Raw genomic sequence first — 27,619 nt, forward strand, 5'->3', positions numbered from 1 at the left:
AACTGGACCAGAAAAGGTTTCCGCTACTCCAGAGCCCAGTGGTTCAGAGGCGGCCTCACCAGATGGACAAGCAGAGACTGACACTGGAATACCACGGATTGTTACCTCCAAGCCACCACAAGAGCAGGCCAGCATCAGATTGCCTGAAACCATCATAGACTCTCTTCAAATGCAAGAAACTCTACAAAACCTCAGGGAGACGGATCCTGTAGTGTACTTGCAGTTTCTGGAATGCCAGGCCGAGCGAGAGGAACGCAGGGCTGAGCGAGAGGAACGCCAGGCTGAGAGGGAGGCTGATCGTCGGCACGAATTGGAGATGGCTAGGCTCCAGCAGCAGCGACAGGCTCAGAACTTGGGATCCCTAGAGCACAGGGATGCCTCTCTGCCAGTGACCCCGGCAGCCAAATTTCCAGTTATGGAAAAGGACAGTGACATTGACGTGTATCTACTGTCGTTTGAAAAAACTTGCCGTCAGTATCATCTGCCCCCAGCCCAATGGGCCCAGTACCTGACGCCAGGGCTACGAGGCAAGGCCCTGGATGCTTATGTCGAACTGTCAGAAGAGCAGTGCGACGATTATGAGGCCCTAAAGGCTGCAATCATCCAAAAGTTTCAGCTAACCCCGGAAGTGTACCGGAAGCATTTTAGGTCCTTGCAAAAGGGGCCTGGGGACTCATACATGGATGTGGTAAGTCGCTTACGCACCACATTCCGGCAGTGGACTAAAGGCTTGAAAGCCGATTCTTTTGAATCCCTGGAAGATCTTATGATTGAAGATCAACTTTTGCACATCTGTCCTACAGACATCAGACAGTTTGTGCTGGAGCGAAAGCCAACCTCTGCCAAAGCAGCAGCAGAACTGGCAGGTACCTATATCCACTCTTGGGTATCTGACCATCGCAAGGCTCCTCCGAATGGCTGGAAAGGAGGGAAATCGCACATGGCAACCCCTCCTCTGCTTACCAACCAAGTTCCTCAGCAGCCGGAACCTGCCGCTCCTGGAGCCAAGGCCTTCCTAACTGACAAACGCAAATGCTACAACTGTGGGGAAGCCGGACATCTCAGGATGCAGTGCCCTGAGCAGAAGAAGACGACATCACCTGGCCATCCGGCCAGCAACCCTTCTTCCGTGCTGTTCGTCCGCAGGAAAACTCGGGTAACCACCGCCAACTTGCAGCCAGGCACCGTGGGCCACCAGATCGTTACTGGTTTCCGTGACACAGGAGCTGAAGTCACTTTGGGCAGACCAGAGGTGATAGAAAGAAGGGACATCATCCCTGGAAAGTTTTTTACCCTCACCGGAGTCGGGAGGGACCCGCTCACGAGTACCTCGTGCCTATGTTTTCATTGATTGGGGTGCCGGAAGTGGGATGGGAGAAGTGGGAGTCTCGGAGGAGATCCTCACTGCGGTGTTGTTGGGTGCTGATTTAGGTACCCTTGTTTCTTACTATGCCCCTGCTAAAAGCACCCAGGATGCTCCCACGGAACTCTTTGGACCTACCAAGGTACTGTTTACAGATGTTGGGGTAATATCTGGGCAACCTGTGGATGGACAGAGAGAGGGGGAGGGTGGAGTGGAGGTACAGGGGTCTTCTTCACCTACAGAAGGAGAGGAGGCCCCCTTGCATGTGCCGATATCAAATGCTTGTGTAGCTGATGTTAAGAATGTAATTACTGAATGTAATGATGTTATGTCTTTGTTGGAGGGCACCCACAATGCTGGGAGGGTGGAGAAGATAGAGTCTCTGGCGGCAGAGCCCAGGAGTGGCCCAGGTGGCCCCATTTCTGACTCTGACCCAGAGTATTCTGCCTTGACTACACCCCAGCAGTTGTCCTTGTGTGTCACAGGACAGCTGGTTGGTACTTGTAGTCCCACGCCTCAGCCAGCACTGCTGAGAGACAAAGGCTTTGCAGTGTTCAGCAGGCCAGCTGTTAGCTCCCCTGCTGAGAAAAATAAACAAGAGCGTGACAGGGACAGTGGGCAGAGAGGCTGTACTGGTCTACAGGCAGGAGGCCTGGAGACTGAAAGGGTTAAACAGTTGCTCACTGTGTTCAGTCAGCCTAAGGGGAATGTGTTGAAGGTGTCACCTGATATGGTCTGTGAAGGTCCAGGTGAAATCAGGAAGGCCAGGGCTGGAGTGAAACACAATGGTTTGTGGCCTAGCTTGATGTTCACACAATGTACCAGCACAGCGCCTGTCATTAGCAGAGACCGTATACCTGAACGGAAAGAGTTAGGTGCCCTGCTAGAAGTGATAGCTGACACTCAGGGAGTGGGCTTAGGCCTTCAGTCCCACTCACCTTTCCTTCCCCTCCAGGCACCCATGATGCTGGCAGTGCTTACAGCATGCCGTGTTTGGGTCATGGGAAACCCTGGGAGGGCACCCCATGGCGTCCACAAGGTGGGCGGCCGGGTGTATCCTCCCCTCACCCTTGCAGCCCACCTTGCCTTGCAGGAGGCACCGACAGGCGGGGCAAAGGGGACTGAGGAAATTATGCAGTTAGGGGTCGTTCAGGGAGCTCGGACAGTCTGGGCGCCACAGGTAGTCCTGGCCCCCAAAAGGGATCAGACGACCAGGCTTCCAGGAGCCCTTGAAGGGCTGAACGCCAGCCCTGTTGTTGTGGCCTTCCCCATGCCCAGGAACCATGAGGGGTCAGAGCAGCTGGTAGGTGCCCGCTGTCTCACCATCATTGACCTGAGCAGGGGGCGTGGACCAACCCCCCTAACACGGAAGGCTCAGGACGAGTCAGCCTTTACCACCCCATGTGGCTTGTCTGCATGTAAGGCAATGCTAGTTCGGGTTGAGAACGCGCCAGCCACTTCTCCGGGGGTCATGGATGACCTACGAGGAGGGGTGGAACCTTGTGAAATGGTCGGCTCAAGAAGCCCTGGAGTGATATGCCCTGTCTGGGAAGAACACCTGGTGCACCTGTCACAGGTCCTGGACCAACTGACAGCTGCCAATCTGACTGTAAAACCCAGTAAGTGTCAGATTGGCATGACTGATGTGCAGTACTTGGGACACCAGGTAGGAGGAGGTACCCTGAAACCCGAGACAGGGAAGGTTGAGGCCATCCTGGCCTGGCCTACCCCCCAAACCAAAAAGCAGGTTATGTCTTTCTTGGGGACCGCTAACTACTATAGGAAGTTTGTATGTAACTATAGTAGCCTGGCCAAACCTCTGACTGACCTAACCAAAAAGAAACTGCCCAAGGTGGTGTCTTGGACACCAGAATGTGAGCAGGCATTTCAGGCCTTGAAGGAGGCGCTGGCCAGCGCACCTGTGCTGCAGGCTCCAGACTTCACCCGCCGTTTCCTAGTGCAGACGGATGCCTCTGCCTATGGATTGGGTGCAGTCCTGAGCCAGGTGGACGAGGCCGGAGAGGCCAGCTCAAGAGAGGCCTGCTCTACCTGAGCAGGAAGCTGCTTCCCAGGGAAGTAGCATATGCCACAATCAAAAAGGAGTGTCTTGCGATCGTGTGGGCTCTCCAGAAGTTACAAACGTACCTTTATGGACGGCACTTCACTGTGATCACGGATCACAATCCCTTGAGCTGGCTAAATCGTGTGGCTGGGGAGAATGGCAAACTACTTCGGTGGAGCCTAATTCTGCAGCAATACGATTTCACCATCCAGCATAAGAAAGGCAGCACCCATGGCAAAGCTGATGGGCTGTCACGACAAGCTGAGCCCACAGAAGTCGGTTGCGTCAGGAGGGAAATTGTAGTTCCCTTCCATGCAACCACCTAAGGGGGAGGTGTAACGATATCACGTACTGAACATGAAAAGCTGTAGCTAGCTGCCATTTTGTGTGGAAGTAGCCATAACAGTTGGCTAACCATGTAACATTACAGAGAAAATCTGAACTCCCTCCTCCCTAGTCTTAGGAATTCAAAGCTTTTTAAGTTCAACAGAAAAGGTTATCTCAACAGAGAAAACAGAACCAGGCTAGGTCAGTAAAAAACAGCTTGTTGAAAGGGCAGAGTGTTCAGGCCTGTTGTAAAACTGTCACCCTCTCCATTCAGAGACCCAACAGGCCCCGGTTGTAAATTGTCTGAATACACATCAAGTTTAAAACAGTGGAATAAGTATGAAATTTCAGCATGTTTCATAACTTCCGACTTTGTAATAGCACAGCCATAATATGGACATATTTAGTTTCCTCAGATAATATGTAACGTTTCAAGTCCAGACACCCCTATGTCAGGTCATATGGGAAACCACTGGTACCACTTATTCCTCCTGAGCAGACTATACATTATAGACATAGCATGTTTATACTTGTTTTGAAGGAAATCTCACGCTGCATAATAATATGGATATTTGGAGTCTGTAAACGCTATAGATGCAGATATATGAATATGTATCACAAAATCTACCTGGGACGTGGCCATGAGTGTAGACACCTCCCAGCAACCAACCCCTAAACAAGATGACCAGACGATTGGTTACTGGTCGCTGTCAACACCCCCTTGATTTGGCAGAAAAGAGGAGATGCCAAGACAATGGGGAGTTCTCCTTTTACCATCCAAGAAGAAACATCTGCCAAGTTGAGAACCGATTACCTAGCTCATCGATCGAACTCTGATCAACCCTCGGACATTAATTGCAAGTATTCTTCTTTCCCAATTCTACCTTATTCCTTTGTGGCTGTATATTGTCTTTATCTTTTGAAACATCTTTTTTCTGTAAATGTTTTATTTGCATCAACTTTAACCTTTTCATAATAAACCCTTGTGTTGAAAAGTGTTAACCTTGTCTCTAAAGCTGTTAATGCAAGCTATAAACGAACCTGCCTCTTGAAGGGCGCTACTGTTGTAGAGTAAGACTCTGAGCAGACCTGTCTGTGGTGGCAGTGTGTGTGGAAGACGCTTATTCTAAAATTATAATTGGTATTGCTAAAATTACAAATCTCCCCCGGCTCGGTCTTTTAAACGGGGGTGGTGGCAGTTAAAGGGTTAATTGTGTAATTAGCCCAGTGACAACCACTCTCAGGTTGCTCGCACCTAGATTGTGGTCCTGCAAGCTGGAAAATCTTTGTGCTGGGCGCAGCTGAGAGTGGCATTGTTACGTAAGTGACAGCGTGGTGTGAGGTTGGCCGGTCCTTTGTTGCAAGTTAGCGAGGAGGGCAGGGTTCGTCACAACTACTATATACTAAGTGCTGTGCTTTATGCAATGCTCTGAGTTTCGCAATGACCAGTAATTATACTGATCTTCAGGGTGAGAATCCAATTAGACAACTTGGGAATCATGCAATGAGTTCCATAATTCCACTCAGTATTGGATTTTTCCAAATCCACTACCCCTGTGTTGTGTTCCCCACCAGTGCCAATCGCCATGTCCTAAGGGCATGTGTACCTTAGGAGTCAGGGCCCATAATAGTACTGCACTTTCAGAAAGGAGACTGATACTGTCTGGCACCTTTCTCTATTGGCAGCCTGAAAGGACCAAGGTTCCCATGCCAAAAGCTGGAGAGGGTTGGCGTTGTCGGTTGACGTTTTATGTCTGAGCAGTCAATAGAGGTATCTGCAGCTCGGGTCAGATGCTTTTAGAGCTATTTTCTGTGCTCAGATATTATGAGTCAAAACAAAACTGCTGCTGAGCCTCTCAGCTGGAAGATTTTCTTGTTAGAGTTGGCAAGGATTTATACTGGCCTTGCAATTAGTTGAAAACATCCTAGTGGCAGTAATATAAAATACTATATAAAATACTGCTGCTGCTAATTTGTATGTGTGTATATATATATATATATATATATATATATATATATATATATATATATATACATACATACAGTTGCAATAAAAAGTATGTGAACCCTTTTGGAATGATATGGATTTCTGCACAAATTGGTCATAAAATGTGAACAATAAACAATAGACAATCACAGTCTCCTTAAACTAATAACACACAAAGAATTAAATGTTACCATGTTTTTATTGAACACACCATGTAAACATTCACAGTGCAGGTGGAAAAAGTATGTGAACCCTTAGACTAATGAGATCTCCAAGAGCTAATTGGAGTGAGGTGTCAGCCAACTGGAGTCCAATCAATGAGATGAGATTGGAGGTGTTGGTTACAGCTGCCCTATAAAAAACACACACCAGTTCTGGGTTTGCTTTTCACAAGAAGCATTGCCTGATGTGAATGATGCCTTGCACAAAAGAGCTCTCAGAAGACCTACGATTAAGAATTGTTGACTTGCATAAAGCTGGAAAGGGTTATAAAAGTATCTCCAAAAGCCTTGCTGTTCATCAGTCCACGGTAAGACAAATTGTCTATAAATGGAGAAAGTTCAGCACTGCTGCTACTCTCCCTAGGAGTGGGCGTCCTGTAAAGGTGACTGCAAGAGCACAGCGCAGACTGCTCAATGAGGTGAAGAAAAATCCTAGAGTGTCAGCTAAAGACTTACAAAAGTCTCTGGTATATGCTAACATCCCTGTTAGCGAAACTACGATACGTAAAACACTAAACAAGAATGGATTTTATGGGAGGATACCACAGAGGAAGCCACTGCTGTCCAAAAAAAACATTGCTGCACGTTTACAGTTTGCACAAGAGCACCTGGATGTTCCACAGCAGTACTGGCAAAATATTCTGTGGACAGATGAAACCAAAGTTGAGTTGTTTGGAAGAAACACACAACACTATGTGTGGAGAAAAAGAGGCACAGCACACCAACATCAAAACCTCATCCCAACTGTGAAGTATGGTGGTGGGGCCATCATGGTTTGGAGCTGCTTTGCTGCGTCAGAGCCTGGGCGGATTGCTATCATTGAAGGAAAAATGAATTCCCAAGTTTATCAAGATATTTTGCAGGAGAACTTAAGGCCATCTATCCACCAGCTGAAGCTCAACAGAAGATGGGTGTTGCAACAGGACAACGACCCAAAGCATAGAAGTAAATCAACAACAGAATGGCTTAAACAGAAGAAAATACACCTTCTGGAGTGGCCCAGTCAGAGTCCTGACCTCAACCTGATTGAGATGTTGTGGCATGACCTCAAGAAAGCGATTCACACCAGACATCCCAAGAATACTGCTGAACTGAAACAGTTCTGTAAAGAGGAACGGTCAAGAGGTCAAGAATTGCTTGACCGTTGTGCACGTCTGATCTGCAACTACAGGAAACGTTTGGTCGAAGTTATTGCTGCCAAAGGAGGTTACATTTAGAAGAACTCATTAGCAAGCACAATCTATTTCCTTTAAGATAAAAACACACATATGACATTCTTTACTTTCTTGCAGCAATTGGGAATAAGGCCTCATGTGCACGAGGCGGATCCGTTCAGCGGAGTCTGCCAGCTGAGCAGATCTCTCCGTTGATCTCTGCTGAGCCGGCGAATGACAGGTCCATCTCTGCTCACTGAGTGGAGAGGGGCCTGTCAGAGCGCTGCTGATTCCTATGGAGGGATTGGACGAAAATGGACAGCATGTCCATTTTCATCAGATCTCATCCGATGCACCAGGATGGATGCAAACATATCGCCATACGTCTGATTTTAGCAGATTGGATGCCAGCGGACATGGTCACCGCTAACATCCATCACTCCATAGACCTGCATGGAGCGTCCGTTCAGGTCCGTCCGTGTGAAAGGGGCCTTACACAGAGTATGCAAACTCAAATTTATTAATGATTAAACTAAAGCCAGTAAAATCTTATACACATGCTGCTCACACCTCGCAAAGCTGGTAATGCGTATAATTATTACAATACAAAAATATGTGTTTATAGTTTTAATTGCATTTTAGGTGCAAAATTGTGCTTTTGTAATATGGAAAATAATTAATGTGGCATGGACTGTGGACTATCTATAGAAGAACTTTTATGTACATGGGAGAACAATGGTATGGACTTAAATTTGAGCCATTGTTGACAGTCCTTTGTTACATGTGAGCCATCTTTTGTTTTATATAAACAGTATGATTGTCTTTTGTTACATGCAATTGGTCTTTGACAGCCTTGTTACATGTAACAGTCTTTGACAGTGTTTTGTAACAGATGAGTAGTCTTTGAACTTAATATGTGAGCTGCCTTCTAAACAGAATTAATAGAGAATAGCAGGTGGGGTCAGCTATCCTGCTATTAAAAAACTAGAATTAAAAAAAATTTCATAAGCTGGTCTCACATTCATATGCTCACTAAAAATAAGTCATCCATGTTAGGCAATATTGAAAAAAAATGTTGCCACAGAGATCCTCTTCTGTATGACAATTTGCACATCAGTTGAGGTTAGGAATTTCTGTAATCTTACTTACCCCAAGCAACGCCTGCATCACAACTCCATCACTATGCCCATTATTATACTACCTCGTGAACATATTACAATCCATAATATATGGAAAACATTAGCACATTTTCATATTTGCTTCCAGACTATGATTTTGGCACTGTGACCCTTATATTGGATTGAACATTTCTGTAATTTTCATTCTGTAGTGATGCCCTATGGGCTGGGTAGGTCTTAGTCCATATTAGTGGATGTGTGTAGAGAAAGCACTTTTTTAAAAAATTTTCTCCCCAAGAGCTATGCTGCCCTTTAAACCATCCTTGAAATACTAACACAATTACAATCCTTCTCCACTAGTTCAGGACCCATAGTGAGCAAAATACAAATAATTTCTATGAAAGTTACTGAAAGCAATTCATTTTCTGGCTCTAACACATGGCTAGTTTCTGCAGAGCTGGCAGGAGTGAAAATGACATAAGAATCATATTAGTCCAAAAACATGAAATTCACAGGAATTTTACTCAAGAATAGATCACATTGAAGATGTTGTCATAATACAATGTAACAAATTTTAAGAAGAAAATATAGTTAAAGTGATAGTAAAGTCAATTTTTTTCAGCTATTCCAAATGCTGATTATAACTCCTCTGCCCTGTACACACAATAGGATTTTCCTATCGTGTGTACAGGGCATTACAATCTGTTTGCTCTTTGATATATAGAAGTTTCAGTTCCCTGGTGAATGAGATGGTCCCGAGGGCTTTCTCCACCTTTTGGATTTAGGATGGCTTCTTTCCCCTGTGGAGCCACCAGTCCAGCTGTGGGTGGTTGCCATACTTTTGTATAACTTGTTCACTGATATGGTGTGGGGACACATTGGTTGTATTCAGCTGCCATTCTGCTCTTGCAGGGTGTCCAATGTGTCCCTGTGCCTTTAAGAAGGAGTGGGCTCCCTCCAGGCAAACCTGCCCTTGATTTAGCTACTGCTATATATGTTTCAACTTGGACACTCTGAAAAATATAGAGTTAGGACCGCAGTATACATAAGAGCCTTGACGTAGGCACCGCGGCATCCACATATATTTGCAAATGTGTGCAATGAAACCCTCTGTTTTTACTGTGATATGTTAGACAGGGACAATTTGTTTTTTTTTGCACGCTAGATGGTAATGGTACTGCGCCCCTCTGTTAATGCATACCGTAGAATGGATTTACTGCTGGGTCCATTCTTTTTCCCCTTGCTCTGCTGTGCCCAGGGCAGCAGCCCCTCCTGCCCACCCCTTGTCCCGGCCCTGTGTACTAGTATGCATTGCACACTAGAACGTTATGAAATACTTACCTCAGATCGAAGCCCTTCCAGCGGTGCCCGGTCACCGCTGAGAGGGCTGACATCGTCCCCCTGCCTTTCCTCCGGGTTCCTGGGCTCCGGCGCTGTGAGTGGCCGGAGACGCGATTACATCACTCCCGTGCATGCACGCAGGAGCCCTTGGTTCTGGCAAGAAGCTCTGAAGGTCCAGCGCGGTATGCCGGAATTTAGAGCGCATGCGCCAGTGACATCAGCTGCTGCATGCAGGGTGAATATCTCTTATACGGTGCATGTTTAGGAGATATTCATTGTACCTACAGGTAAGCCTTTTTATAGGCTTACCTGTAGGTAAAAATAACAAAGTGGGGTTTACTACCGCTTTGAGTTTATTCTCTTGTTTGTGGTGTGATCATGCTTTAATAAAAAAACATTTGGACTCAACTTGAAGATCCAAAGTGTGCTGGAAAATATATTCATTGTGGCTTTCATGACCCAGTCTCCAGTTGGTGATTGCTACAGCACCCAGTACCCTAGAGCTCTCTCCAGGAATGTGTGCGATGGGAATATGGATTATTACATGTAAACACACAGCCCACTGGCAAGTCACTCTCCTGCTCCCTTTTTGTCCCAGCTAATTGAAGGACAGTGTCTTGCACCTCAGTAAGTGCGGTTCCAGGAACAGGAAATTAATCAAAGCTGCAACAAAGCACCTGGAGCCAATGGTGGTAAATAGTATCCAAAGTAAGTATTTGGATTTACATAGTGTATTCCCCAGTACATAATATGCTCACCACTAGGTTGCTTACAATGTATTCTTTAAAAAAAAAAAGACACACCTTTACCATTTAATACTATTTCAGACTAAAAGAAAATACACACATATACTTTTACACAGAGTTGTAAAGAAAACCCATCATGAGGGAAATATGGAAGCTGCCAATGCAGGCCTCTCTTTCTGAAAACGTTAGTTACTAATCTATCATGTTGGCAGTCAGACGGGGGAAGACAAAGAAAAAATTATGTTATGATTCTGAAAAAAAGTAAACTATGCAGACTACTATTGCAAAAATGGGAGGTCCTCGGTCCAGACATTGAAAAAATACACACGCAGGCTACCACTGTTCGCAAAAATTATGGTAATGCAAGAATATCAAACTCCTGACACTCAAAGTCTGAAAAAGTTGCTCTCCAGCTGAAAACAGGCTAGTAAAATAGGAGTTTGCAAGCATTCATTCTGCTTTAAATAGCAATTCAAATAAAAGGTTTACTAAATCAATCACAAAAAACTCACTGTCCCTTCAAATATTGTTACATATACATGTATTTCTTACTTAAAGGGACAATAAAATTTAACTTAAAATTTTAATAAAACTCTAGTTTTAATAAACAGTTCAATTCAAGTATGTCTTCTTTACTCAAAAATTACCTTCTATTGCTCTCAGCCTCCTCTAAACCGCCAGAATTTTTTTTTTGCTGTGATACAACTTCCTGTTAGAGGGTGGTCATGTTTATTCTCCATGGTCCCACTTTATGTAGGAATGTAGCCACCCATAGTCCCTAGCCCAGGGATTAGCTAGGGACTATGGGATGTGTAGCGTGCACAGAACAGTGTTTATGAGCTTGCAGAGGACATTAAAAACACAGTAAGAAACGATTTATTAAAAAATAGATTACAGGGCCATTAAGTCGTGGATGTGCATAGATTATTATTTTGGAGAATAAGGATATCGTTTAGTGTCACCTAAAGCTTCTGTTTTAGACAATGTTCAAAAGCTTCTTATTATACAGAGAGAGTCCTGGGTAACATTTTGATAGCTGGAGTTTGCTGGTATTAGCGTTGGGGGGTGCAGCAGGTAGGGGAGGGAAGAGGAACAGGGCATACTGTGCACTACATACTTTAATGAAGTTTGAGTTGGCCAGTTTACATACTTTTCTAAATAAACTTTGGAAAATAGGTAATGTAACTTGTAAGATGTTGCCTGTATCCTGAGCATTAGGAATGTTTAAAAAATACTACATGTATTGCCTTTTTATGAGCCATTAAATTCTACATAATTTTGACCAGTGGCTGAAGTTTTATTTTTCTATAGAAAGTTTTAGTGTTGTCTAAAATAAGAAAATAGTGCATTCCCCCTCTCATCTTGCCCCTCCTCTTTCTTTCCCTTTCCCCTCCCCCCCCCCTTTTTTTCTTTTTTCTTCTCTTTCTTTCTCTTCTACTTTGTTTTCAGCCTCTCTACTTTTCCACCTAGCTTCTCTCATACATGGCACTCTGGAATGTACTGTAATTTTCATTGTGATCTCTAACATTATAATGCTCGATGGCTATGAAGAAAATTTTACTTTTGTCATATCCCTCTGATGTCTGGCCTTATATTACTGTTGTCTCTATGATTAAATATACATTTGCTGGAAGTAGACATGTTCTGTTTCAAAATGAATAAAGCAGATTCAACATAAAATAAGAAAATAGTACAAAAATTAGTGTAGCGCTTTTCCTATAGCCACCATTCTTTCCAAATAAAGATAAACTCCTAAAACTATGATCAAAAAAGAAAGTGTGTGTACTACTGTATATTAACGCCTAGCTAATGTGAACTCTAATGCCTCGTACACGCGATCAGACATTCCGACAACAAAACCGTGGAATTTTGTTCGAAGGTTGTTGGCTCCAACTTGTCTTGTATACACATGGTCACACAAAATGTTGGCCAACAATTAGAAACGTGGTGACGTACAAGACGTACTACGAGCCGATAAAAAGGAAATTCAATAGCCAGTGCGTCACCTTTTGGGCTCCTTCTGCTTGATTGCGAGCATGCATGAACTTTTGTGCGATGGACTTGTGTCTAGTGTGTCTTGTATCTGTGCTCTAGGAGCAGAAAAAATTATTTTTGTAGAGTTTTTTGGAGTGTTTTCCCAGCAGAAAAGAACCTCTAAATACTCCTAAATGCTACTAAATGCTTCAAAACACTACTAAAATGTTCCTAACAGCTTTTTTTTTCCATGTAGTTTTAAAAGGCTTATAAACGCTAACGCTCCTAAAAGCTACTAAAACGCTACTATAAGCCAAAAAAATGCTATTATCAGCGTTCTTCACCCAGCGTTTTTTTTTTTCCTAGCGTTTTGTGAGCTTATAAAAAATGCTAGTGTGCATGGAGCCTAAATAGGTTTAATGACCCATCTTAAGCTCTCTTATATATAAAAACAAGTCATAAAATACAATAAAACCATTAAATCCAGCAAAGTGAGAAGGACCTGTGTTCAAAATGCAATTGGTTCACTCACTAAATGTAACATCAAACTGCTATCTCCAAAAAAAAAATTCTTTTTTACAACTCAAATAAATGGTGAGAAAAGTCCTGCATACAAAGGAAAATTTTCCCAGTCCACCAGATAGTGAAAACTCAAATGTAATATAAATCTTCCATAAAATCCCAAAAACTTGAGCCACTTCCAGCCTATGTGAGAGGGGCCGTGATGTCACCACACCAATCGGAACTTTCTGTGGGGTTACAAGCTTTCCCTGACAGTGGCAGGAGCGTTACTCTACATTGTAAAGCTGATGTTTATTCATGTAAAAGTGGATCCTTTAATTTCTCTAATAAAGTTTGAGACATATTACGCTATGAGCACTCTCTTCTCTCTGTAAGAGCAATAACTCTTGCTGGTGAGGAGGAAAAGAACTAAAATGCAGCTACTGTGGAAAGTGCTTGGAGCCTTGGTCTACATAAAGCTGTTTATGACCTTGTGTATACTGTGAGGTCCACCCAAGAAGGTGAGGGCACACCTGTAATTCATCACGATGGTGGGGTGAACACTTAGGGAAGCTGGAAGTGGCTCACGTTTTGTGGAACTTATTGAAGATTTATATTATCTTTGAATTTTCACTGATGGACTGGGGAAAAATTCCCTTTGTATACAGGACTTTATTACCATTTATTTGAGTTTCTTGAGATGTGGCTTTTTTTTTTTATATATATATTGCTTTGCGTTTACATCTAATGAGTGGAGTAAATGTATTTTGAACAGGGGTCTTTATCACTTTTCTGGATTTATTGGTATTATTCAATCTTATGACTTGTTCTTATACAGTATATAAGAGAGTTGGGTCATATAACCTATTTAGAGTTCATATTAGGTAGGTGTTAATATAGTACACACACTTCTTTTTTTTAAACATAGTTTTGGGAGATTATCTTTATTTGGAAAGCATGGTGGCTATGGGAAAAGCATAACACTAATTTTCATAAAAAGTTTTGAGTTGGCGATTAAACAAAGTGGGAGAAGCTATAGTGAATCAAGGAAATCAAAGTAACATGGAAATAATGGAAAATTTATATCAAATACTTACCGTAATTTTACTTTCCTGATGGACTCCATGGCAGACTAGGTATGAATTAATCCCGCCTCTCATACCTCATAGGACCCCACTCCCATAAATCTTTGCTTCTAGTCAGAGACCGTGTTCCGTAACTTAGCCTACTCCAGCAAATGGGAGGGAACTCCTGCTGCCATGGAGTCTATCAGGAAAGGAAAATGATGGTAAGTATTTGATATAAATTTTCCGTTTTCCTGACAGACTCCATGGCAGCCTACGTATGGGAAATGACTAGCCATACACACCCGGGTGGGAAATTGCTGGTTAAAGAAAAAAATGTTTAATTGGCACCATCAACAGATAAGACATGCAAACCAAAATTAACTGAAGACAAAGAAGCCAGTTCTACGCAATAGTGGGTCATAAATGTGTTAATCGACGACCATGAGGCCGCTTTACAGATCACTTCTGGGGATACATGACAGGAAGCTGCCCACGATGTAGAAACGCTCCTGGTAGAATGAGCGGTCACTGCCTCCGGAGGAGCCAAACCCTTAGCCTTATAAGCCCCTTGGATGGCCTGAACAATCCAAGCTGCAATGATTCTGGAAGAAGCACGCAAACCTTTGTTTTTTCCATGGAATTAAATGAACAGATGATCAGACTTCCGAAAAGAAGCTGTGGCTTCTAAGTATTGCTTTAAAACTTCTCCAACATCTAAAGGATGAATACTAGAGTTTTCAGTTGTCTGGAAAATTGGAAGAACAAGCTCTTGATTCTCATGGAATACAGATGTTACCTTAGGATTTGATCCTAGCATAGGAATCAAGACCACTCGATCAGGAAAGAAAGTAAGGAATGGTTCTTTGCATCCTAGAGAACTGATCTCAGAGACCCTCTTAGCCGATGTTATGACCACTAGGAAGACCACTTTGAGAGAAAGATCTTTGATAGCTGCCTGATCCATATGTTGTATTTCTTTTTCCGAAAAGAAATCCAGGACAAAAGGAAGATCCCACTTGGAAAACCTTGGTTTTCTTTGAGGCCTGAGCCTTATTGCTCCTCTGAAGAACTGCCTAGTAAGAGGGTGTCTGGCCCAGGATACACCTGTGAAGGCAGAGATTTCGGAAACCTGAACCCGTAAAGAACTTACTGATAAGGACAGATCCAGGCCTGTTTGTAAAAAGCCCAGAATATCCTGTATCTTTGGATCATTACAGGAACCGTCAGTGGTGGAAACATAATCTGCAAACTTTGACCAAATTCTTTGGTAAACTTTGTTAGTACCTGGTCTTCTGGCATTCAGTAAAGTTACAATAGCTGTACTTGGACATCCTAGTGCTTCCAGCTTTCCCCTCTCAAAAACCAAGCCATCAGATGGAGATGGGATGGGCATGGGTGAAGAGATGTATCCTGCAACAGGAGATCTGGTCTGGAAGGGAGAGGAATTGGATCCCGGTATCTGAGCTGCAACAGGAGGGGGAACCATGGTCTGTTGGGCCAATACGGAACAACTGCCACTACTTCGACTTCTTCCCACCTGAGCCTTGATAGAAATCGGAGAATGACCGGAACTGGGGGAAAGGCATAAGCCCTGTGGAATCTCCACTGGTCCGTCAGGGCATCCACTCTGAAGGCCTGGGGACAACGACATCTCGTGTAATATTTCTTCAGTTTGTAGTTGCAAGGGCATGCAAACAGGTCTACCTTCGGCATCATTCCAAGAGACAGAATCCAGTTGAAAACCTCGGTGTGGAGAGACCATTTGTTGTTGTGGAAGATAAACAGCTGTCAGATTCGTCAAGTTGGTCTGAGCCCAGGACATGATTGGACTTACTTCCCTCAGTAAGGAGAGACTGCGGGTGCCCCCTTGTCTTTTGATATATGACACTGCTGTCGTATTGTCTAGCCTTAGGAGAACTGAGGCTCCTGATGTCAAGTGGAGAAATGCTTTTAGAGCACAGAAGGCAGCCCGGAGCTCCAGAACATTCGAGACTACACCTCGGGATGGGAAATCCCATTTTCCTTGGGCTACCTCCATCATCCGTTGTCACCGCGATCCAGGAGACAGGTGCTATGGAATGGCAATTGAGGAGATTTCTCCGCTGCAGCCACCAGGGGAGGCTCTCCCGCATGGAAGGGGTTATCCGGACAAGATGGTCTCGAGACCCCAGATCCCACTGTTGGAGAAAACCCTTCTGAAAGGGGCGCATCTTCCATTGTGCTCATTTCACCATGAGGGCTGATGCTACCATGGTGATGATTATCCTGAGACATTGTGAAGCTCTGAGAAGGGATGACGACATTGCAAGATGAATTCTGTCCCGAATCACCGGAATTTTCTCTAGAGGCAAAGAGATAGTGCTTTTCACCGTGTTGAATTCGGCTCCGAGGAATGTTAGAGACTGTGTCGGGTCTAGATGACTTTTCTCCCTGTTCAACAACCAACTGAACTCTGTCAGGGTAGAGATGACCTGATCTCGATGTGACAACAGCTGTTCCCTGTCTTGCGAAAGCAGGAGTAGGTCGTCCAGATAGTGGTGTAACCGGATACCTCTGACTCTGATTAATGCCACAACAGCCAGTAAGAGCTGCAAAAACACTCAAGGCGACGTTGTAAGCCCGAGTGGGAGACATGTAAATTGGAGATGCCTATGGTCTACTGCAAAACGGAGATACTTCTGGAAGTCTGTTGCAATCGGCACATGAAAATAGGCGTTTTTCAGGTCTATGGAGACAAGCCAATCGCCTGGTTGTATTGTCTGACGCATTGTTAGCAGTGTTTCCATCTTGAATTTTTCCTTCTTGATGAAGGAGTTCAGGTGTGTCAAGTCGATGACTGGCCTCCAGGAGCCATTCTTTTTGAGGACTATGAAAAGGGGGGAATAAACCCCTTGAAATCTTTCTTCTGTTGGTACCGGAATGGCGGCACCTTCAGCTATCAGTGAGTCTGTATATGACAGAAGAACTTGTTTCTTCTCTTCCAAGTGTTATAGGACTGTGGGAACAAACCGGTGTATGGGTGGACTGCTAAATACCCACGAATGACCTGATGAGACTGTCTTGACCGTCCAGTAGTCCCTGATCGAAGCTGCCCAGACGTGCTGAAAAAGGAGTAAACGAGCCCCAACTTGCTCCGCCTGGACAGGCTTTATATCAAAAGGACTTGGATGCTTTCCGTCCTCCAGAAGAGGTTGTCTTTGAGGATTTCTGGGCAGAAGGTTGATTTCTCTTCCAATTTTTTTAAAATTCGCGGCTGGCCTGTAGCGGCGGGCATCTCTAGTGCGCTCTGGATCTTGTCTGGTTTGAGGTCTTCTCTGATCCAAGAGGCGACGGTCCTGGGGTAAGAACCCTGATTTACCCCCCGTAGTATGGGTAATGGCAGAGTCAAGCTTATTTCCAAAGAGGGAGGAGCCCTCAAAGGGAATTCTACACCAAGCCTGTTTAAAGGCAGGGTCCGCAACCCACGGGCACAGCCACAAGGCGCGCTTGGCTGTGACTGAAGAGAGCATGACATGTGCCACTAGGCGAATAATATCAAGGGATGCTTCCCCCAAGAAGACTGACGCCAGCTTCAGTTCGTGGACTTGCTAAAGCTGCATCCACATCATCCGTCCAAGACTCCATAGCTTTAGACAAGGCTGCAAGGGCTAAGGCTAGTTTACAAGCCATACCTGCCGTGATATAGATGCGCTTAAGATCAGTATCGATCTTCCTCTCTAGACCATCCTTGAATGAAACGGTATCTTCCAGAGGGAGAGTGACATGTTTCACCAACCTCATTAAAGCAGCATCAATGAGCAGAGTCAATTCCAGATGCTTTACCTCTTCTCTCTTGAATGGATATATCTTTGCTACCTTGGAGATTAGCGAGTTTTTTCTCTCAACCTTACCCCATTCACCTGAAATAATCTCGCCAAGTTCGCCCAGGAAGGGGAAATTTGGGCAATCTTTCTTGAGATGTTTGAAGTATTTCCTCTGTTTAGAGGGTGCTTCTACTGGCTCTTCCCATCTCAATGCGTCTCTAACCGCTTTTACCAACCGTGGCACCAGGGAGAAATCAAAACCCGCACCAGGGTCATCCACCTCTGCCTCGCTATCCGAGGATCCACTTAAAGAGGGACTCCGTCTAGAGGGACCAGGAGCCCCAAGATCGACCCCGCCAGGAACTAGTGCTGGCGCAGAAGGAGGAATAGTTGTACGGTTGGGATTCGTTCTGATCAAAGATTCCTGAATCACCTTTCTGACCAGAGCTTCTACCTGCTGGTCTCCAGCTCCTCTTTCCTTTGCAGCTCGGGAATAACATAGCTCACAGAGGGATTTACCCTCTGGGACCTGAGCTTTACATCCCCAGCAAGCTCTCCTTTCAGAGCGGCTAGAATGGCGGTGGGAATGACGCCCAGATGTGGATTTGGGCTCTTCGCTATGACGTCTAGAAGCTGATCTAGGACGCCTGGAACTTGATGAAGAATGCTGATGTGATCTGGAATGATCGATATCTTCGTGTGCTGAAGGCCTATGTTCAGACCTAGAGGGGCTGAGGGAAATAAAAGGAAATAAACAGGATCCAGGAAAAAAACAACCCAAAACAGACAAGCAGAAGGAAAAAATTCCTACCTGCAGCGTAAGGGTTGGCCACTGGGGGGCGGTGACACGTCCATAGCAGAAAGCTTGGCAACTGCAAAGAACAACCTGCAATCAAAAACACAGGTAACACAAGTGATATAAAGGCCTGGTCAGCCAGCAGCATAGCTTCCTACCTTGTCAGTGTCAGACAAATGCACCGGGAAGCCACCGTTTTTACCCGCAGGACATCCCAAGTAATAGCTGTATCTGACAGCTATTTAAACTTGGCGCTGACAATGATGTCACTGCGCCCCCAGCGTTGTCCAGCGGAGCTCGCATGCATGCGCGACCGCCGCCATTTTCCGGAACTGCGCACACGCGAACCAAGCCTCAAACTCAGACGAGGCTCGCATATGCGCAGAGAACCCGGAAGACGCGGTGGACTGGGACGCAGATGCGCTCCAGCCACCATAGAGGCAAGGAAAGCACAGAAGAAAAACATACAATACATACAAATACTGCTGCCATGTGTACAGAAATAAACAGTATACGATACCACCACAGCACGATCCTGATCCAGCCTGACTGGGGACGATCACCCACTGCACGACCGAGCATTTCAAAAGGGGCCCCCTGCTAATAGCAAGGTCGTTTGACCAAGTTGCCGCTTGCCTGCCAATGGCAAGGCAAGGAAGCACTTCATGGCATTGCATATGCTGCCCGTATCCATCCTGCTAATAGCTGGGACTGCTGGACTCCAGAACCGCCATCAGAACAATCGTGCAACCAGGACTGGATTGTAGAAACTTTCATAAGGTAAGATACACCTTGGTCCTAGGAGGAGGACAAAAAAGGAACACGGTCTCTGACTAGAAGCCAAGATTTATGGGAGTGGGGTCCTATGAGGTATGAGAGGTGGGATTAACCCATACGTAGGCTGCCATGAAGTCTGTCAGGAAATATATTTAATTTTTATAAAATAAGAAAATATTGGAGTTGACAGATATAAAATGTTTGAACATCGATAAAGTTAGTCTGGGGGAAGAGATTAATGAACTGGACATAAAAGAGCAGTAAGACCGAACAAAATAGTAAAAGATAAATACAAATTAAATTGTAACTTTCAGCATATGCTCTCACATCCGTTTGACTGCGCATTCTATACATGTTATACATACAACAGCAACCAAAGTAATTGAACAGAGATTTTAAAAATAATAGTTTCCATTTTTCCATTTCAGAATTCTGGACTGTACCACTGTGTGGACTTAAATTCAAACTTACTTTTGTGCAATTCTGAGAAGAGACAAGTCACTGACACGTAAACAGTTTGTTAAATTTAGTTCTTTTATCTTGATTCCTGAAGGGCCTTCTAGGACTTGTCTTACGCCTGGGTCACTGACCCTGCAATGAAAACAACAGATGATTAAAGCTATATAGCAATATGGCAATGATTCAAAGGGCAATTTACAAACTATCTTCTGTACTCATACTTATGCCCTGTACACACGATCGGACATTGATCGGACATTCCGACAACAAAATCCATGGATTTTTTCAGATGGATGTTGGCTCAAACTTATCTTGCATATACATGGTCGCACAAAATTGTCGGAAAATCCGATCGTTCTGAACGCGGTGATGTAAAACACGTATATCGGGACTATAAACGGGGCAGTAGCCAATAGCTTTCATCTCTTAATTTATTACGAGCATGCGTGGCACTTTGTGCGTCGGATTTGTGTACACACGATTGGAATTTAACCGATAGGATTTTGTTGTCGGAAAATTTTATATCCTGCTCTCAAACTTTGTGTGTCGGAAATTCCGACGGATAAAGTTCGATGGAGCCCACACACGATCGGAATTTCCGACAACATAATCCGATCACACGTTTTCTGTCGGAAAATCCGACCATGTGTACAAGGCATTAGAGTTATCAGGTAAGCAATCTACTTTTCAGAGTGCTTGATACATGAAGTTTTGTTCCTAAGGGGTCTTTTGCTAATTTGGAACATATACTTGACATATATTAAAGGTGATTGAAAAAACTACCTGTGTTAATAAGTTACAGACGCAACTAAAAGTGTAAGTCAACCCAAAATCTATCTATCTATCTATCTATCTATCTATCTATCTATCTATCTATCTATCTATCTATCTATCTATCTATCTATCTATGTTACTGGCAAGCTCTCCAAGTAAAAACTTTCCAGTTTCACAAAATAAAAATATTTCCTTGAGAATAAAGTTGTACCAAACATTCTGATAATACAGCTTTGCTCCACATGGTTTCTAAAGGACAAAATGTTGGCAATGAAGCATATCTGTATGCAAGACATTTTACAGTGAACCCGATATTTGTCCCACTAACCTGATGGCCATGAAAACATTATTCTGCAATAAAGCCTTCCTTTTCACTGGAACATTTTTCAATACTTTGGAGTAATCATCTGCTTCCAATAAGTGCAGATTAGTAACCATACATGCAGCAGGATATACAAAGGATGATAAAATGCTGCTTAGACTTCTATAAATAAACACCTTTTTTTTAATAAGAGCCAAAATAACATTTTAGCGTTAACAAAGATTTCTCAAAACTTTTCACATGTGTATCAAATTTTAGAAAAAAGAAAAAAATTACAGCGCTGTGTAAAAAATTAATATGTGAATAGCGGCCAACACAGCTATAGACCAAAGCAGTGAATGTGAAAATTAAAGTGCAGCGCTATACATCAATACATGGATAAATAGGCCATTAGATTGCCAATGGTGTAAAGATGCCAAAAGGGAATGGGATATCTGGCCTTATGTCAATACACAAGTGCCCAATATGTGACTCTAATATCTTAAACCCAAAAAAAAAATTTAACACATACATGAAAAATAAAAAACCATGTAAATATAAACGTGTAAATCCTAGAATTTACAAGCAGGTCAGAAGAACAAGGAGCTGCTGAGACATTTCTATATTATATTATTACAGGTCAGAAGAACAAGGAGCTGTTTTGGAATCTCTATACTACACCATACCAGGTGTGTAAATATCTGTTTGGAGCTCCCTACTGGGTTTTTTCCTATGAACTGCTGTCCGTGAACGCCTGCACCAAGTCTTCGTGGCTAGTCAAGCAGATGCATCTTCCCAGCCAGCCAGTTATAAGCCTTTTTTGACTTGGGCGGCATAAGCCTCTCCAAGTCCACTACATCTGGTAAGCCTCCTTATGTATACTGGTGGTGGCTTGCCTATTTTTCCTACTTCCTTCCAAGTGATGTCTGCAAACATGTCTCTGGATTTGTGGGATCATCCTTTATAATCTTTGGACTCCATCCTTTTACCTGCTGACATTTTCTTGGACTCTTGTATGATTTGATCATCTGTGCTCTTCAGTGTGACACACGTTTATATTTACATGTTTTTTTTATTTTTCATGTATGTGTTAAAAACTTTTTGGTTTTAAGTTATTAGAGTCACATATTGGGCACTTGTGTATTGATATAAGGCCAGATATCCCATTCCCTTTTGGCATCTTTACACCATTGGCAATCTAATGGTCTGTGTATCCAATTTTACCATATAAAAATATTTCCCACTACTTTTCACTGACCCAGACCCAACTCAAGTCAAAACATTTTTTGCCTCTAAGATGGAGTAGAGAAGAGTTGGAGCATTTGATACTCCATATCCTTGCTGGGGAGATTTTCCCTGGCTTCCTGTATCAAAAATAGGTGTTACCAGGAAACAAACAGCTCTAAAATCTGATTACTAACCCATCCCCACTTTACAGAAAAAAAGAAAACATTTTGTCAGAAGTTGGGCTTTAAAGTTATATTATGCTTGTACAGTTTTTGAGTAGTTTTTTGTTTTTCTTATTTTTTCATTATAGAAACATTTGAAGTATAAAAATGGGTGTTACCAGGAAACAAGCAGCTCTAGAATCTGACTACTAACCCATCCCCACTTTCTTGAAAAAAAAAAGGTTGGGCTTTAATGCCATATTATGCTTGTACAGTTGTTGAGTAGTTTATCGTCTTCTATATTTTTCCATTATAGGAACATTTGGAGCACAAATATGCATAGCTACAACAGGCCTTGTAAAAAGAAGCCTTTAGTTTGGCACCTGTCAGAAGCAACACTTTATTTTAAAGCTTCAACCATATTATATTATTATAGTATATAGCAGCTGAAAAAAATTCTCTACACCATCCAGCTGTTGTACAGAGATTTCATGCGTTAACATCTGGGACACATTTACTTTTACAGTTAAAAGCGCTAAGGGTATCCCAGTCGCGGAAATTTATTGGTGCTATAAAATACACCTTTCTCCACTGAAAAACACGTGTACACACAATAAAACAGCATAGCATTTTCCAATGTACGAACCATTGGTACATTTTATTTTACCTCTGTAATAAAGCAGTGCAAAGAGTCTGATGGTATGTAGTCTCTCATATAGCCGATCCTGCCATTTTGGCAGGATTCAGATCCAGATTAAGAATACTTTATTGATCACAAAAGGAAATGATTGCAACACATGCCACACTCAACAAAGACTAAACAAGATCACAACAATGAACAGAACAAGACAAAAGACATAATAACATTTCCAATAACAGCTATTAACACCAAATAAAACAAATTAAAGTGGAGTTCCGACTAAAAAAAAAAAAAAAAAAAATTAAAAATTAAAAGTCAGCAGCTACAAATACTGCAGATGCTGACTTTTAATAATCGAACACTTACCTGTCCCAGGGTCCAGCGATGCGGGGGAACGAAGCCCCACTCATCTCCCCCTCCTCTCTGTGGCGCCGGCATTGTCACTGTGGGCGGCTGGCTGTGGCTTCGCAGCCGTGCATGCACTGTGCATGCACGAGCCGCACTGCGTGCTGTGACTGGCCGGGCAATTATCTGGAACCTGTGACGTGTCCTAGATGATTGCCGAGAGGGAGGGGCGAGAGGTGAACTTACTTCCGGCACCGTGGTGCCCCGGGAGGAAGTGGGAGCTGGAACCTTCTAAAAAGAGGGTTTCCTCTCCCCCCCCAAAAAAAAGGCATGCCAAATGTGGCATGTCAGAGGGTCTCCTTCCCTTAAAGCGGAAGTTCCATTTTTGGGTGGAACTCCGCTTTAAATCTACACTCTAATAAACAGCCATACAATTAAAATACAACATAGAATAAATGACACAGATTAAAAAATAACAGAAAATCAAACTGCAAATAATACACCACTTTCTATAGCATTATACCAAATAATAATTAACATAAAACCTATATACTATAAAAACTACATAAAAATCCTGATCGATTGCTTAGTCTTCCATGTATGTGTAATGTCCAATCAAGTGGGAAGTTTGAAAGAGATCCAAGATGTCAGCACCCACACTGCTCATGGCCAGTGAGCTGCCAGGTCTGGAGGAGAAAGCCACACATGCACATGCAAAAAACTTCTAAGGTCTAGTGGACTTCCTGCTGCCTTTCAGTCTACGCGTTTCAAGGAGAGTTCCTTCCTCTTCCTTAGGACTTGAGACACAGGAGCTTTCCGTTCTCGCCTCTATACTGGATAGCAGAGAGAGAGCTGAAAGCTTCTGACATAAGAAAGCAGTTCTCCCTGAAACATTGCTGGTTTCCTCCACTTCCATAATAGTATTCAGATGTCCATATACAAGTGAGCTACCTTATTTCTGGTAACGTTTTGCTATTATGTTTATGTACATTTGTCAATATTTAGAATTTCACTATCCTGACACTGGATATCAAACCGTTATGTTATGTGTCAGGATTTGCTTCATTTAGTTTCATGGTTTTGCGGGTGAGTTCTGATTTGTAAATGTAAAAGGGTGGTGCTGCGCTAATCCTAATTAGGACTAAAAGTGCACAAGAAAAAACTAAGTGGGAAAACTTGAAATCAAAAATACATCACCAGAAAATAATTAAAAAATAATTAAAAAATACAGTGGTACGTGGTACTAGCCAAAAATAATAATAAGCATATATCATAAACGTCGGCCCATATTCATAAGAACACACATATTTACAAATTACCACTGTAACATATATTTAACTCATAATCTATATAAAAAGTTCATTAATATGTGCGAGTGAATATATATAAAAAACAAGTACAGATTGTGTGCAAAAAAACAACTCAAAAAGTGACAATGTGCAATGGTGTATACAAATTGATCAGATATAAAAATCAGCACACCATGCTTCACATAAAGTGACAAGAGTGCAAAAAATCCATCTCAATGGATACAACCTAAGTATCCCAAAAATATAAGAAAAAAAAATATATAAATATAAAAATGCTTCACAAACAATGTCCTTATATAAATGAAATATGTGACAGCAACGTCCTAACATGCAATCGTTGCAGATAAGGTGCTCAGAGTGAGTGACATCAAGTGCATCTTCGTGTGCATACACACAAGTGGGTAGTGGCCCCTTACCTTAGGGTAATAGGGCAAAAGCATATGACCAAAGAAAGCTTTTGGGGGTGTCCACCTAGGGGCTCCAGCGCATCCCTCACCGTCCTAGATCCGAGATGAATTCCCTCAGATGTAGTGCAGGGAGGTATATAAAATAAAATTTCCCAAACTTTAAACGCAAACAGCAATGTCAAGTCAGAGCCCAACCGTGCTGCTCATTCTGATGATCAAACAAAGATGGCGGCAGCAAGCCATGTGCTTACATCTAGCCCTTTGGTCTACAGATGTGGTGTGTGAGAATAGCGAATTAATATTCCCTATTCTCACACTGAATCGCCTCTACGCCAATCAGGAAGCACGGGTCTGAGACCCGTTTCCCAATTGGCCGAAAGGAGAAGCGTACTGATTGACCGCTGAGCAGGAGGGAGGAGACGGAAGGCGCAGCGCAGGGGAAGGAGTAGCTGCTTGTGATGCCAGCTATGAGATAAGGTGACGCCCGAGGAGGAGAGCCAGGGAAGCCGCCCTTGATTGCCCGCCGTGGATGGGGTTAAGTGCACCAACCGACTGACCAACCTGACCGGACGGGGCGTTTATGGGTGCACTGTTTGCCGCGCCCCCAACAAAATTACCACCAGCCCCACTGCTAATAGTGAAGTACAACATATCGATTTATTAAAAACAAAGTAGTAACTTACATACAAAAAAAGCTGGTGCGCTAAACTGGTAGTAACCGAGGGGGTCACAAAGCCATACAGCGTACACAAAACCGAACTTCCGGTTTCGGAAGCAACCATAAGTGACATCACCTGGCTTCTCCCGACGCATTGCATCACTGTCACGTGACTTTCTCAAGGGCTAGAGGCTGGGTGACGACAGCTGGGAGACTGGCACGCCAGTTTAGCACACCAGCACACCAGCACACCAAAGTTTCTACTTTGTTTTTAATAAATCGATTTGTTGTACTACACCACGAGGATCTGTATTTTTGTTCTATGTGTGGGCCGAGTACCGTTTGTCAGTGGATGACATTCTTTCCATGAGGATTTACTACCCCTTCGAAGCGCATTATTTTCTACACACGGTGGTGGATTGGTTTTGGATTGAGCACCTGATTGCTGTCAGGGCTGGGCTCAGCCCTTCCTTCTCTGAGCTGGCCGATCAGCTGTCGGCTAATTGCCAGCTCCTATCTCTTCACAGTGACTCACCTGTTGATGATATCCTGCTCGTCAGTCCTGTCTACTTAAGTCGTCCAGCCCAGATGATCTCTGCTTTCGCCTTGGTCACATCTCTAGAGATGCTCTCCTGTGTTCCTATTAAAGACTTGCTTGGCTGATATTCCTTCTGGCTCCAGATCCTGCTTGCTGTTCTACTACGCTCATCTCTGGCTCCCTGACGTTTTGGCTTGTATGACTATCCGTTCCGGTTCCTGAACTTTGGCTATGTTTTGACTACGTTTACTCTGTTTACCTTTTTTTTATTGTTATTAACTAGTTGCCGCCCACGCTATACCCGAAAGATGGCTACAACGTGGGCCTTAACTGCCGGGAGGGCGTCCATGGACGTCCTCCCGAGCAAGTGATGTCTGTCTACAGAAGCTCAGTAATCGGTATTTTTTTTCCTCACGGTGACAAAAAGCCAATCACCAGCTTCTGTCAGAGGGACATTGGTCCCTCACACAGAAAGCTGCGGCTGCATTTTCTGTGCCCACCATTGTCAGCTGCCAGTGCCCACTGTGCCACCTACCAGTGCCACCTATCAGTACCCACCAGTGCCACCTACCAGTGCCCACCAGTGCTGCCAATCAATGCCCATCAGTGTCTAATCAGTGCCACAGATTAGTGCTGCCTATCAGTGTCACTTACCAGTGCCTACCAGTGCCCATCAGTGCCACCCATCAGTGATCATCAGTGCAACCTATCAGTGTCCTTCAGTGCCAGCTATCAGTGCCCTTCAGTGCCACTCATCAGTGCCAACCATCAGTGCCCATCAGTGCCATCAGTGCTACCCATCAGTGCCACCTATCAGTGCCGCCTCATCAGTGCCACCTATCAGTGCCCATTAGTGCTGCCTTATCAGTGTGTATCAGTGCCCATCAGTGCCACCTATCAGTGCCCATCAGTGCCGCCTATCAGTGCCCATCAGCGCAGCCTATCAGTGCCCATCAGTGCAGCCTCATCAGCGCACATCAGTGATGGAGAAAAATTACCTGTTTTCAAAATTTTTTAACAAACTATGAAACAATTTTTTTTTTTTTTTCAAAACTTTCAATCCTTTTTTGTTTAATTCAGCAAAAAATAAAAAACCCAGCAGCAATTAAATACCACCAAAAGAAAGCTCTATCTGTGTGAAAAAAATTATAAAAATTTCATTTGGGTACACTGTAGCATGACCGCCCAATTGTCATTCAAAGAGTGACAGCGCTGAAAGCTGAAAATTGGTCTGGGCAGGAAGGGGGCTTAAGTGCCCAGTAAGCAAGTGGTTAAACAAGTGAGATTTAACTGTACTTCTGTCTCAGTCTGATTCATGGTTTCTGACAATTGCATTATTACTTCAAATATCACTGGATCATAGCACTTCACTATTTGAACTGGTTCCTAGGAATTCCACTACTTCTACATCGGACTTTATTATCATCAATTATTGTTAAGTCCCTTTAAGCTACTTTATTGTTTATGTGTTTATATAGTTTTATTGCTTGCGTTTCCTTTTTTCACATTTTATCACACATTTGATCATATAGTTTAGTAGTGACACTTGATTTATGATCATA

At 43.5% G+C, this 27,619-nt stretch overlaps 1 protein-coding gene and 1 pseudogene across 1 annotated transcript in view; one reads left to right on the plus strand and one right to left on the minus strand.

Moving 5' to 3' along the window:
* FBXL13 (F-box and leucine rich repeat protein 13) overlaps window positions 1-27,619 on the minus strand; it is a 276,722-nt gene that overhangs the window by 66,897 nt on the left and 182,206 nt on the right. The window contains exon 16 of the mRNA XM_073619601.1: window positions 19,709-19,828. Coding sequence (XP_073475702.1) covers window positions 19,709-19,828 — 120 coding nt within the window. The remainder of the gene's footprint in view (window positions 1-19,708; window positions 19,829-27,619) is intronic.
* On the plus strand, window positions 242-15,685 carry LOC141131142 (uncharacterized; annotated as a pseudogene).

The sequence above is a fragment of the Aquarana catesbeiana genome, linkage group LG03 (genome assembly GCF_042186555.1).
Source record: "Aquarana catesbeiana isolate 2022-GZ linkage group LG03, ASM4218655v1, whole genome shotgun sequence".
In the NCBI taxonomy this organism is placed as follows: Eukaryota; Metazoa; Chordata; class Amphibia; order Anura; family Ranidae; genus Aquarana; species Aquarana catesbeiana.